The following is a 14,315-nucleotide window of genomic DNA, read 5'->3' as shown; positions in this document are numbered from 1 at the left end:
TTAGTTTTCTCTTAATATCATTTCTTCCTCCTTCTTCCTCCTAATGCCCAATTCACTGGACATAGCTTCACTCCCACCTTCATGCCTGGACCACATAACTATCTACTTATGTCTGGGGATATTTGAAGAGTTCTGATGTCGAGAATTCATAGAAAGTTAGAAAAACAAAGGATTTTAGAGAACATTTAACGTGTCATTTCTCAAAGCATATTCCACACCATATCCCTTCATGATTTCAAAGAAATGAAATAAAAATTGAAAAGGGGCTTTATGACCACATAAGTTTGAAAAAATGCCATTAACAAAAATGCCAAGGTTTCTGTACTGCTGGGCTTTTCAAGGGCTTTACTATATTAATCTGCTTTCTAAGTCTTTTAAGAGGGAACTCTAAAATGTAATTTTAACAAACTTCATTTATTCCCCTGGTTCTTTCCTTCTTTCCTTCTTTCAAACTTTAAAGTCCATCAACCTTTAATCACTTTTGTTTGTTGGACAATCTCATGTCTGTTGTCTCCTTTATCAAAAAATCTGAGTATCTTGGATAGTTTATAATAAGTTAATGAGATCATTATTCACTTTTAGCTAACCAAATTCGGAAAAGAAACATGGTAATCAGTTTACTAAAGTGCTTTGAAGGAGTGACATAAGCACTCAGATGGAAAGTAACTAGATAAAGCATCCTTCTTTTCTTGACATACCTCCAATTGAAAAGTTATTATTTCTCAAGCTGGGTTGCCATGAGATCAGGAACAGTGTGGGAATAACATGGTGACTGAAAAACATGGATAGAAACTTCTTGAAGAAGAAAATGCATAAATATTTGATCCCCTAGAATGAAGGAAAGCTATTGCATTATTAAGAATCAAATGGGAGCTAGTCAGGTTTTTTGATAAAGGAGACAACAGATAGTGAGCTTGTTCAACAAACAAAAGTGATCAAAGGTTGATGGACTTTGAAGTTTGAAAGAAGGAAAGAACCAGGAGAATAAATGAAGCCTTGTTAAAACTGCATTTTAGAGTCCCCTCTTAAAAGATTTAGAAAGCATATTAATATATTAAATCTTTATACATGGCTTTGAGAGGTTCTGTATGCATGTGGAGGACAATAAACTCTTTCAGGTTGTTGGATGCCAAGCTATCAGGAAAAGCCACAGAGACTTCTTTTGAAAAAATGAATAAACAAATCTTAGTTAGGATAATAGGCAAGATAATGCCAGCTTTGTGTATAAGATTGAGTCTCTCCTAGTTAGTGGAAATGGAGCACAAAGCCTGTGGAAATGTCAAAGCAGGTGCAGCAACAAGGTCGGCTTGAGACTCACTCTGATAAGTGTGTAAAAGTCACTGTAGATTGTGGTTCATAGCTCTGTGTGCTGCTGTGACCAAAAATCCAGTGAAAACTTTGAATCAGTAAATATGTTGAACCAGAGAAAACATAGTGTCGTACTCTGGGTGAGATGGTATGCCAGTGGACTGCGGAATGTATAAGTAGTTCCGGTTGATACGGATCACAGGATATATTATGAAACCTGAGAAAGCCTACAAGAGAAAAAATTGGGATTTAGTTTGTATGGAAGAGATGGAGCTGGTTGTCTGAGTAGCTATGCATTGGGAGATACAAAGAGCAGCAAGTGTGGGTCAAATGTCAGTTGGAAGATAGAGCATCATGTCAAGGAGGTTGAGCCAATATGGGTAAAGGATCAGAGGCAGAGACCCAAGAAGAAACGGCAGTAACAGGACATGGCATGGAGCCAGGGCACAGAAGCTGTTTTAGACTCTAGCCTTAGACAAGCAGACAACAGCAAGGAAGTCCTTCATTGTCAATTTAGGACTCAGTTTCTAGAATTGGGAAATAAAGTCAAATCAGATGCAGTGTAAGTTTGCAGAGCCACTGAGGTTAGTAACCCCCCTTTGACAAGTGGCTAAGTAAGACTGTATCAGCACGAGGTAAAGGACGACTCTTACAGCTGCACTGCCCGCTGCTCTTCACCTGATTCTGCCATTTGCTTGCTTCCTGGGATTTCTCTGCCATTGGTCTCTGCATGCCTCTGGAACAACTAATGATACTTGTCACCATTGTACTTTATGAATCAAAGTAACTTTATTGATGAGGTAGATTTAGGATGTGGCCCTCTCCATGAAGACCCTCTAAAAATATTAGATGTCAACTCACAGGCAGAATATGACTAAAATATTACCTAATCTAACAAATTAATTAGGTGTTGATACTTATCTTTATAAAAACAAGTTGTGTTCCATGGTAAAGAAATATAGTTTAAATCACAAAATCACTGCTATTCAACCATTGACAGGGCAATTTCATATTATGTTACATACAAACTGGATGAATTTATTATGCTGACGTTATATAATACAGAGGACTATAACAATATGAAAAATATTTAGGCTAAAAATGCAAAGTAACAAAAGCAAAACTTTTTATACACTAATTACAATTACAATTTTTTTAATAAGAAACCCATGATGCATAGAAGACTGGAAAGAAAAACTTTTAAAATTTTTTCATGAATGTATAAAACAATTCCAACATACGTATCATGGAATCTGATATTCTATAATGATCATATTCTGGGACATATTAAACATGACAAAATTAATGGCTCATAATTCAGACAGAATCTTACTTGGAATGTTCACTAGAAATTTTCTACTTTAAAATAATTTAGATTTATATTGTGATTTGCCTCATTTTGGATGTACATTTTCAGGTTTTTGTCATTTTTGTCACTTTTATAGCAGATAGGGCTCTTATGGTATCTCAAATTCTATGTAATTTTGTAGTTTTAGTTCTTCTGGAAACATCTAAGTTTCTAGAAATTAATTACAGTAGTAGCTTACGTTTGCATGGACCCTTTTACAAAGCATATTTTGATGTGTTTTGTCTCAAGCATGATTGTAGTTGGTACCAACTTAGACTTGATTTCTACTACATATGTATTCCTTTCTTTTCTTCCAGGTCTCCCTAAAGCAGCTGTGATTACTCAGTTGCAGGCTTTAAAGGGTTCTTTTGGACTGTGGGCTTTCGGTTGTACTTCTGATGACATTATTTATATAACCCTTCCTCTGTATCATAGTTCAGGATCTCTCCTGGGAATTGGTGGATGTATTGAATTGGGTAAGTTTTCATTTTCTGTATGATAAGTTTTCACAATGCCTAATAATTGGAACTCCTGTTTTTAAAGTCTGAAACTCTACCAGTAGAATTCAGAGTGATTATGTGCACATTATAAAATCATAACACAGTATTTATTAAAAGGATACAATTTTATGATATACTCAGTGTATTCCTGAAATGGAAGGAGCAGTGCTCTGGGATGGCCATGTGGTTGGAGCTGGCTTTTGCCTGGGCTTCCTTCTCCATGGGGTCACTCATCCTTTAATAGTCTGCCCTTATCTCTTCAAATGGTGGGACGTGTCTTTCAAGAGAGAGAATGTGGCAGCTGCATTGCTCTTAAAGTTTATCCTTGGAAGTCACAGAAAACCTTTCAACTGCATTTGGTTGATCAGAGCAAGTCACAAGCCAATCCAGATTCAAGATGGGAAATACACCCCATCTCTTGAAGGGAGGAGTGGCAAATTCACATTGCAAAAGTAAGTGCATGATAAGAATTGCTGGGCCTGCCTGATGGCTCAGGCGGTTAGAGCTCCATGCTCCTAAATCCGAAGGCTGCCAGTTGGATTCCCATATGGGCCAGTGGGCTCTCAACCACAAGGTTGCCAGTTCAATTTCTCGAGTCCTGCAAGGGATGGTGGGCTGAACCCTCTGCAACTAACAAAGGCAACTGGACCTGGAGCTGAAGTCCGCCCTCCACAATTACCATTGAAAGGACAACTTAACTTGGAAAAAATCCTGGAAGTACACACTGTTCCCCAATAAAGTTCTGTTCCCCTTCCCCAATAAAATCTTTAAAAAAAAAAAAAAAGAATTGCTGAAACTATCTTTGCAAACAATGTACCCCAGACACCCCATAAGTTGGCTTGTAGAGCTTGTGACATAGTAGATTCCACTCATAAACATGCTGACATTATTTGTTCATTCCTAGCTAGTCCTGAAATAATATATAGAGGTCATTTACTACTACATATATGTCTAAAATACTGTAAAGTAATTTTATAGAATAGCCTATTTAGAATATGATCAATGTCCAGAGTAAGTAAAGATGAAAGTCAAGTCATTAGCATTTTCCTCAGAACATATTCATATGACTTACATTGTTGTTAAAGTTAGGTTCTACTGCCATCAGTGAACTTTTTTGTTGGTACTATCTCACTACCTTACTCTCAGCCTCAAGATATGGACTGTACGATTAATGTTTTCAAATGAGCTTGATATAAATGGCCACTGATGGATTATAAAAGCCTTGAAAGTGAGCAAAAGTGTTCTAGACAGAGCAACATCATGCGTATTTTATGTTAATTCTGCCCTGGAATATTTTTCCCTAGTGCCTCTTTTTGCCTTTTCTCGTAGGAGCTACTTGTGTGCTAAAGAAGAAATTCTCAGCAAGCCAATTTTGGAATGACTGCAAAAAGTATAATGTGACTGTGTTTCAATATATTGGAGAACTTTGTCGCTACCTTTGCAAACAACCTAAGGTAAGAGTAATCATTCTCACAGAGAAATAGTAATTTCAGAAAGAAAAAGTATTGAGAGAAAAAGTAAATTTTTGTGTGTTATACTCCACCTTCTTCCAGAACATAGTTTAGCTGCCTTACAAATATATATGCAATACCCCAAGATACAATGAATATAAAACAAGTCAGAGAAAATAAAAGGAGAGCTATCCAGGAATGTACTAATGTGCTTTATATGGTGGCAGGAAAGGACAGACCTGCAATCCAGTCCACTTCATGTTTAGACTGATTAAAATTTCTGCACACAAGAGCCTACATCCGATTGTGAAAGTAGATGCATGCTATGTTTACAGAAAGCAATTATTCCAAGATTGAATTAAATAATCTTTTAAAATGCTGTTCTCTAAAAACTCACAACACTGATTTAGCCTTGTTTTTCTACTTTTTTCTTTTGTATAAGTGGTTACATGAGAATATATTTTTGTTTGGTTTTGCTTTAAATGTAAAAAGAAATTTTGCTTTGATTTATACTTGTCTCCCCACCTAAAGCAATCATTTCCACATACTTTTGATAAATTGTCCCCTTCTGAAACTTGTTTAGCAGAGAGAATTGCAACAGCCTGAAGTTTGTCTTTACTGGTTTCCTTGCTTTTTTGTCCTCACAAGTTATTTTTCTTTTTCTGGTCTCATTTATATTTCAAGATGCTTATTTTTTTAACTCTCTGATTTCTAAACATTCTTGAGACTACCAAGAAGTGACTCTGTAATCAAATCAATGTCAGCCCCTTGAAGAATGATGATAGAGAATGCTTCCCTGTGTGGGCTGGGGCAGCAGAACCCCAGGGCCTGCCCTTGGCCTTGGAGGAACATCCCTCCTAGGCTAGGGCATCTCTCACTCAGGACCTTTGCCTTCATCACTCCAGCTTAAGGCATGAATGGTGGCTGGGGTATCTTCTCTGTCTGGCTAAAATAAGGACATGCAATCCTTCTTTTACCCACAGGGCAGCTGAGACTAGGCTGGAGGCATTTAAATAAAACTTTATTAAACATATGGGATTACACAGAGGAAATAAACACAGAAAAGAATGTGAAACTGGATAATCTTATTTACAAAATGCTTTTCTTCATTTTAAGCTTGGAGTTTGCCAGGGAGAGACCTCCTGTCTAGCTTCTGACCCACCTCCTTGTGGCAGAAGCCATCCTTATTCTTTTTGTTTGGTCAGGAGTGCTTCAAATAGCTACCAATTTCCTAGATCCATAGCTAAGACAGGGAGTCCCAGAGAAATGTTATAATTGTTTTTTACCTTTATTCTCTTCGGAGAGACTTTGCTTATATCAGCATTGTGGTCTTACCTGAAGAGTCCAAGTAGAACAACTATAATGCCACATCCTGACATATATTCTCTTCCAGTTTTTATTGTATTCTTTGGTAATATAATATCTGGACTAAGTTAGTTTAAGGAATTAATGTCCTCCAGTAAGGTAAAAGTCACCTTCAGTAAAGGACATAGTAGACACTACATAATGAACTTCTTCGTGGCCTTTCTAAACTATGCCCCCAGCCATTCCTATTTCCTCTCATCCTGTAATAGAAACATTAGTTTTTACAGGGTCTTTTGCTCAGTATTTATTGAATGACTAAATACATGCATTTATTTTTTTTTCCTAAAATTTCACTATCTTAAATAATGCTGAAATTATTATCTTCATGCAATATAGCCAATGTAGGATCTCAGAAGTAAAGGTTGTCAAAGGGCATAGCTATTTTCAGTGATTTTCATGATATATTCCCAGATTGCTTTTTCAAAGTCATTGACATGATTTAGAATCTCAACAACGTAGGAGTCTGCCCGTTGCACAGTCTCCTTTCAGTACTGGATGCCATTAAAAACAGTGGTCTTCCAGTTGTGCTTCATGGAGAACTAATGCTCCCTCCAGCATCCTCAAAAGTCCCCAAAGGATGGAGAACAAGGAAAATGGGCCAGACTTCATGGCCCACCCTTTCAGATATGGTAGATGAAACCCAGTTTGCTTAAGCTTCTTAATAACATTTTGTTTTAACAAAAAATGTCTTGTTTGTTTTTTCAAAGAATGGGGAAAAGATTATTTAATTTTACTTATAATTTTATAGACTAGAAACACTTTTAATTTCTTCATTAAGATTACGGGCAAGGTGAGATAGTGTTCTAGCTGTATTTCGCCCTTTAAAATGTCTTTTCTTAATTTTTAACTCATTTATCTCTTTGGCATATAATGTTTTATTTTAGCCATTTGAGCTATGATTTCGTATAGTAAAGGTATTAATAATTTGTCATACTTGCGACAAACATTTTTTCAAGGTGTTTTCCTTTTACTTATTTATTTTTTATGAAATGAAATATTCTTTTCACCTATTTGTAATGCACCAATTAGGCGGAAATGAAAGAATTTGAAAGAACTGAGAATTGAAAAAGAATCCCTGATTGCTTTTAGTTAATTAAATATTTTAATTCTTGGGGCGGCTGGTTAGCTCAGTTGGTTAGAGCGTGGTGCTAATAACGACAAGGTTGTGGGTTCGATCCCCACATGGGCCACTGTGGGCTGCACCTTCCTTATATAAAATATATGTAAATATATATTTACATATATATATTTATATATTTTTTAATTCTTAAAGTTCTTTGAAGAAAAGATAGTGTTTGTGAAATAATCTCTCCGCACTTACTTGCAAGCAAATTGAGAAGGCGAGAGGGAAATAAATATAAAGATTTGCCCAAAGGAAAACAATCATTTTTCTGAGCAGAGATGCATTGTGTTACCTAATCCCCTTTGTTGATTTCGATCCGAATGAGTACAAGCAGTTCCTGGCGTTAGAGATTAGGAAAAGGAGAGTCATTCTGTGATGACGTCTTAGCCCTTGAAGGACAGCTTGCTTTTTGCTGTCCAATAGTCATTCCTTTCGATGGACGTGTGCAGGGAAGGGCTGGCATCTGCTGTGCAGCCAGCACAGCAGTGGATTCAGGTCGGGCCAGAGAGTGAACAAATGATGTGGTCCACCCCCTCAAGGAATTAAAATTGAATGTCTCGTAAGCCATGGTTGGAAGCCCCAGACATTTATTTAACATAAATCCTTACGTAAAACAAAGAGAAACCACATATTCTCTAAGTATATCCAGATTTGTTGTCCGTCTCAGGGTAAGTAATATATTCCTAAAGAGATTTATCTGCAGGCAGAAGTCACAGTCTGAGTTGAATGTTTATATGTAGTTGCATAAAAACACCCTAGAATTGGGTTTTCCCTGGCAGAAAGCATTTATACACCCCCACCCAACGCTATCTCTTCTCAGAGTTCTAGTTACAAAAGTTCCTTTTAACTTTGAGGCATAAACATTGGTTGTGCCTCAAACTGTTGGCAGCAGCGCTATCCTGTAAAAAAAAAAAAAAAAAGCCAAGGTACTGGCTTCTCTCACTAATGGAACGATGGGGTAATTATTCTCTTCCCCTGAAACTGGGAGAGCAGCTCTTCCCCACTTTCCAATTTCCTAAGTTTTCTGCATTGTCAAAGTACCATCGCACAATATCTGGTTGGATCTGGTTTTGTATGTCCTTAATATTAATGCTGCATTTAGTATTGATAGCTGGGGAAAATGGTGGAACTTTAGTCATCAGTGATCCTCTGGGGGAACTTCTACAGCGTATATCTTATTGAAAAAAACCCACCTAAGGCAGTCAATGCTTAACCATACCTAGGGATATACCTAGGGATAGTGTCAGATATGTCACTTCTTCATTCATTTAAGTAATATTGTAGGTTTGCGTATACGGGAGGCACACAAGACAAACAAGACCCTTTCCTCATGGAACTGACACTCTAGTTTGGGGAGAGAGAATATAAACCAGCAAACGCATAAAGGAAAGTAATTGCAGACAATGATAAGTATTATGAAGAAATAAAACAAATTGAGGTGATGGAGAGTGATGGGTGGTGGGATTGGGCATTGTTAATTAGATCGAGTGGTCAGGGAAGACTTCACTGAAATGGTGGCCTGTGAGCTGAGGAGCTAATAGGACAAGTGGGATCCAGCCATGGAAAAGCTGGGGGATTGCAGTCCTGACAGAAGTACCTGAAAATGAGGAAGCCCACAGAGAATGCAGCCTGAATCTCGGAATAGAAGGAGAGTGTAGCTTGGCCATCTATGGACCAGAGCTTGTAGGTTTGGTAGACCATAGAGAAGAAATTTGGATTTTATTCCCAACAGAGCATTTGGGAAAAGGTAAAGGCAAACTAGAAAAATAAAACTATACCAATTTGGGATCTATTTTGAACGACATGTTAGTTCAGGGATAGGGAGAGAAAGAATTGATAAAATCAAGAATGAATCCCAGGTTTTTGGTTCAAGCATCTAGGTGAATTTTGAACCATTTGCAGAGATAAGGGAAACTGAGATTTGAGGAATGACATGAAATTTCTCTTGGACCTGTTGAGTTTGGTATATTAATTAGGCATCTAGATGAAGAAGTAAAATAGGCAGTTGGATCTATGAATCTGGAGCCCAAAGAGTCCGGAGGATGGGGTCTAATTAACAAAGCGAAGACCTGTTATGATGCATATGGATGATGCCTGCTTTTCAAGTTAATATTATAGTTTATCATTTAGGCTGTATATTTTGTCCATAGCTTTTGAGGTGAAACACCGACATTTTGGCATTCCCAAGGCATAGCCTATACCTTTTAATATATGTACTTTAGCATACATATTTTTTCTATAAATTATATCCCTTTTCTTTATTCTGTTTTCTTAAAAGCTAAAAAATTCACTGGGAGCCAGAAAGTATCCTTATGATTCTAGGGACTTTCATTAAACTATATTAAAACTTTTACAAAATGGATTATACTCTACTCCCATTATGAAAAGAGAGACATTATAAAGAATCCAGATATTTGATAAATATTCATTAAATATCGTTCATTAAAAGCCATACAAATTGTATTAAATTTTCCACTAATAATGTTTAGTCAACCCTTAATTGAATTCCTGTTTGCTCACTCCAGTTCAAGTTTGACAGTAGCAAAATGAAAATGTTGAGTAACAAGAATCAAATGATAACACTGTGAGATTTTTTTTAAGACTTCAGTTTGAAAGGAGACCTACTTTATTTGCTCTAGTGAGAGCCCATCCTTTCTTTCAAGCTTTAAGAGTTTTCCTTGTCATGTTTAGATAAGCTGTGGAGATGAGGAAGATGTAACAGTACCAGAGAGTAAAATTTTAAGAGGGGAGACTAAATGAAGTTGACTTGACCTAGATCTCTTGAATTTGTTTATGTTTTGAATGGGTCTAACAGTAGTTATAGGCTAAATGCATTGGCATTACCTTGTCCCTGGTTCAGTGCATTACTATTTATTATTTTTTCTATTAAAAATGAATATATTAAAAATATTTATTCCTTTGTCATGTTTTCATTTCCTTAGTTTCTACATAACTTCAAGTGTTTTATCGTCATGTTTTTCCCTTCCACATCTTGTAAAAGATATAGTTTATTGAAGCATTAATCTTTGTAAGCTTTTCTCATCATACTTAGTAACCACTAAAGAATGACATTCTTAAATTAATGTAAATGTTAATTGTTGTTAAGATATGTTGATAACTTTTCTATATGCCTTCATATCTGGTGTGAGAATATTAAATGCATCTTTGATTTATTTAAGGAAAACTGGATTTTAAAAGACAGGTGATTTTCTCAACCATGTAATAATATGCTTCAAATATTTGAGGGAAAGAAATAATAAAAAAAGGTATAAATTTCTTAAAACAAGTAGGTCTTGGAGATGAATCAATTGTTTTGAATGTTGCAGAGAAGAAAATGGTATTATTAACTAACTTCATTAGTTTCATTACCATTTTCTTCTCTGCAACACTCAAAATTTCAAACTCTTGTTGTATGACTTTTTGCTGGTCACTTTCCTCTTTGAGCCATAGTTCCTATCTTTATATAAAATAGGTAACCATAGCTACTTCTCCTAATTTGGCCCTTGATTCCCACAATCCAGTTATGAGATATATGTGAAAAAGCCCAGTACAAATGGAAGGATTCTGTTTTTAAACAGAATGTAGTAATGTTTTCCATGAATGTCATTATAAAATTAATTTTTGTGGGTGTTGAAAAATAATTTGTTTTTGACTAATGAAAATCACACATTGATTGCAAAAATCAACTTAAATGGGGCATAATTTAAAATAAAATTTAATAATATTAAAATATTAAAATTTAATGTTATTATACTTGTCACAAATAAGAACACTAGAAATAAGAATGTAAAATCAGAAACCCTGAAACATTGCTTTCTTTCCACTTTCAGTTTTCCCAAGTGCTGCCAGGATAGAAATCACCTATTCAGAATAAATGGTCTGTAAATGACAACCCCTATTACTATTATTTTTCCCCCTTCTTCTGCCTCCCCTACCCCACCCCACCCCACTCCACTCAAGTTGAAGCCGCTGTTTCTCAGTCTAGTTGTGTAGGACACAGCTCCCTGGCCCATGCTGGTATTATGAGCCTTGCGTTCCCCCCAGCTGGCTGAGGCAGTCGGTCGCCGGTCATTGGTCATCCGCTCTCAGCAAGTCACAGCAGCCCAGCTCCAGGGAGAGCTGCTGTTCATAATCTTAGCTGTTAAAGGGCATAGCTCACTGGCCCATGTGGGAATCGAACCGGTGTACTCAGCGTTAGGAGCATGGCACTCCAACCACCTGAGCCACCCAGCCAGCCCCTGCCCCATTACTATTATGTCTAGAAAACGAGTTTGAAATTAGACCACAACGTGGTTGCTTTTTGCTGTAATACTTGAGATCATAGAGGTTTTTCAGAGTATTATTTTTGCCTTTAAATGGTTTGCTGAAAGGATGGCTGTCATCTCTGAAACCATGGTTTGCCCAAACCTGGACTGTAGAGGCAACATGACAAAGACTTGTAAGGGACAGCTGGAGCCCCCACTGTCTTAGCCTTGTAGGCCTTTCATTTTACATATTCTCTGATTCTCTCTACAAAAGGCCCCTACCCTCTCCTACTACATTCCTTTCCTGCTTCAGTATAAGAAAGTCTGTTATATTATGCCTGTTTTTCTGCCCCAGGATTCTCTGATATCCTGTTTGCATTTAACGTTACTTTGTACCTTTCTGTAATACCTCTTGGCTTGCTGTCTGTATTTTTTCAATGTATACAAGTATTAAAATGTCTGTGAGAGAAGCAAACTGTTGGAATGTATAGTTACTATACCTTCCATTATATGGGGTATATTGATTGGCATGACACTTGTGCATGTATAATTATCAGTACATTTTAGGGAAAGGGGGTCTTATATAGAATCAAGACAGAAAAATTATGGTTTTCCAGTCAAGATGGCGGAGTAGATAAATGCTGTGCTTGCCTCTTCTCACAACCACATCAAAATTACATCTAAACTACAGAACAACCATCTTTGAGAATAGCCTGAAGTCTGGCTGAAAAGAAATCCTGCAACTAAGGACATACAGAAGAAGCCATTTCAAGACTGGTAGGAATGGCAGAGATGTGGAACAGTCTTCTCCAACATCCACGTGTGGTGATTTAGAATCGAGAAGGATATCTCAGCTGTGGAGCTACCCTCTGAAAGAGTGAGGGGTCCCAGCACCACACTAAGGTCCCCAGCCCAGGGTTCCAGTGCCAGGAAGAGAATTCCCCATAATTTCTGACTGTGAAAACCCAGCAGAGATTATGGCAGGGTGAGATGAAAGGTGTCTACAGTCCCAGGTGTTCCTCTTAAAGAACGCATGCACAGACTTACTCACTGATGGACTCACTCATTCTGAGCTCCAGTGCGATGGCAGCAGCTCAAAAGTCACCAGGGCCATACAGGGAGGAACTTAATTATTTGGCTTCAGGGCAAGGGCCAGAGAGGCAGCTTTTTCCCAAACAGAAGTGCTGGCAGAAGCCATTGTTCATTTGCTGAGCCCTTCCCGAACCCGACGTACAGATACAGGTGTCTGCAATGTTGGTGTCTCCATTAGCCTGTTGCCCTAGTGATTCCCTGAGACCCCACACCACCTAACTTTCGGGCACACTCAAACCACTTCCAGTGGTTTTTCCATATAAGCAATCTGTCTTGGCTCATGCTACAGGCTTTCCTAAAAATCTTTCAAAGGTACACAAAACCCAGACAAGCAGCATCTGGCCTCAGCATACCCAATACCTATTGCTGAGCAGCCCCAAGGCCAACAATAGCAGCAGCCAGCCTCGTTTCTTGGCTTGGCCTCTCCCAAGCACCTCCAAGCCCAGCGTGGGTGGCGGCCATCTGCGAATTGCTTTTTGGCTCATTCCAGGTGGCCGCAGACAAGGCACAGGCTACTTGGCCTATCGCAGGACCCATCACAGGACTCCCTGGGCCTGGCCTGCCCAGTGGCTGGCTTTTGGACAGCCAGAGCATCACCCAGCTGCCTCTGCAGACAACACAACCAAAAGGCAGACTGAATGGACACCAAAACCCTGCTAAAGTGAATCCTGCTACATGGGGTCAGCTCCTACACCATAGCCCTTCTACTGTAGTCACAGCCAGTCCTCACAACCAATAAGCCCAAGATTCAGTCCCTCCCACTGATGTGCAAACAGAAACTGAGGATCAACTACAACAGGAGGGAACACTCAACCCACAAAAGTGACACACTTGCAGCACCCGGCTCAGGTGACCAGAGAGGCTGTGACACTGGGCCCCACAGGACACCTACTACATAAGGCCACTCTACTAAGACTAGGAGACATAGCAGCCCTACCTAATACATAGAAACAAGCACAGAGAGGTAGCCAAAATGGAGAGACAAAGAAATGTGTCCAAAATGAACTAACAGAACAAAGCTCCAGAAAGACAACTTGACAAACTGAATACAAGCAATCTACCAGGTATAGAGTTCAAAACACCCATTATAAGGTGCTCAGTGAACTTAGGAGAAGAGTAGATGAACTCAGTGAGAACTTTAGCAAGGAGATAGGAAACATATAAATGGAGACAGAAAACATAGAAAAAGAACAGTTAAAAATGAAGAATACAATAACTGAAATGAAGTATACATTAGAGGGAATCAACGGTAGATTAGGTGAAGCAGAGGATAAAATCAGCGATTTAGGAGATAAGGTAACAGAAAACACCCAATCACAACAGCAAAAAGAAAAAGAATCAAGAAAATAAATGAGGACAGTTTAAGGAGCCTCTGGGAAAACATCAAGCATACCAACATTCACATCATTGAGATACCAGAAGGAGAAGAGAGAGAGCAAGGCATTGAAAACCTATTTGAAGAAATCATGACAGAAAACTTCCTAACCTGGGAAGGAAATACAAGCTCAAAAAGCACAGAGTCCCAAATAAGATGAACCCAAGACACATCATAATTAAAATGCCAAAATTTACAGCCAAAAAGAGAATCTTAAAAGCAGCAAGAGAAAAGCAGTTAGTTTAGTTACCTACAAGGGAGCTCTCATAAGACTGTTAACTGATTTCTCAACAGAAACTTTGCAGGCCAGAAGGGAGTGGCAGGGAATATTCCAAGTGATGACAAATAAGGACTCAAAACCAAGATTACTCTACCCACTCTCCCCAGCAAGGCTATCATTTACAAGAAATGGTAAAGGGACTTCTTTAAGAAGAAAAAAAATTAAAAAATATGAACAATAAAATGGTAATAACTACATATCTATCAACAAAATTACTTTCAATGTAAAT

The 14,315-nt window shown here is 38.0% G+C and overlaps 1 protein-coding gene across 2 annotated transcripts in view; it reads left to right on the top strand.

The window, feature by feature from the left end:
- The window catches only part of SLC27A6 (solute carrier family 27 member 6), a 60,535-nt gene that overhangs the window by 15,764 nt on the left and 30,456 nt on the right, over nt 1-14,315 (top strand). For both annotated transcript variants that reach the window (XM_081054252.1, XM_081054251.1), the window contains exons 3-4: nt 2,974-3,132; nt 4,486-4,610. In XM_081054252.1, the coding sequence (XP_080910378.1) occupies nt 2,974-3,132; nt 4,486-4,610 (284 nt within the window). The remainder of the gene's footprint in view (nt 1-2,973; nt 3,133-4,485; nt 4,611-14,315) is intronic.

This window comes from Rhinolophus hipposideros (genome assembly GCF_964194185.1).
Source record: "Rhinolophus hipposideros genome assembly, chromosome: 7".
Lineage (NCBI taxonomy): Eukaryota > Metazoa > Chordata > Mammalia > Chiroptera > Rhinolophidae > Rhinolophus > Rhinolophus hipposideros.
The sequence above is the reverse complement of the archived record's forward strand: the minus strand, read 5'-3'. Positions and strand labels throughout refer to the sequence as shown.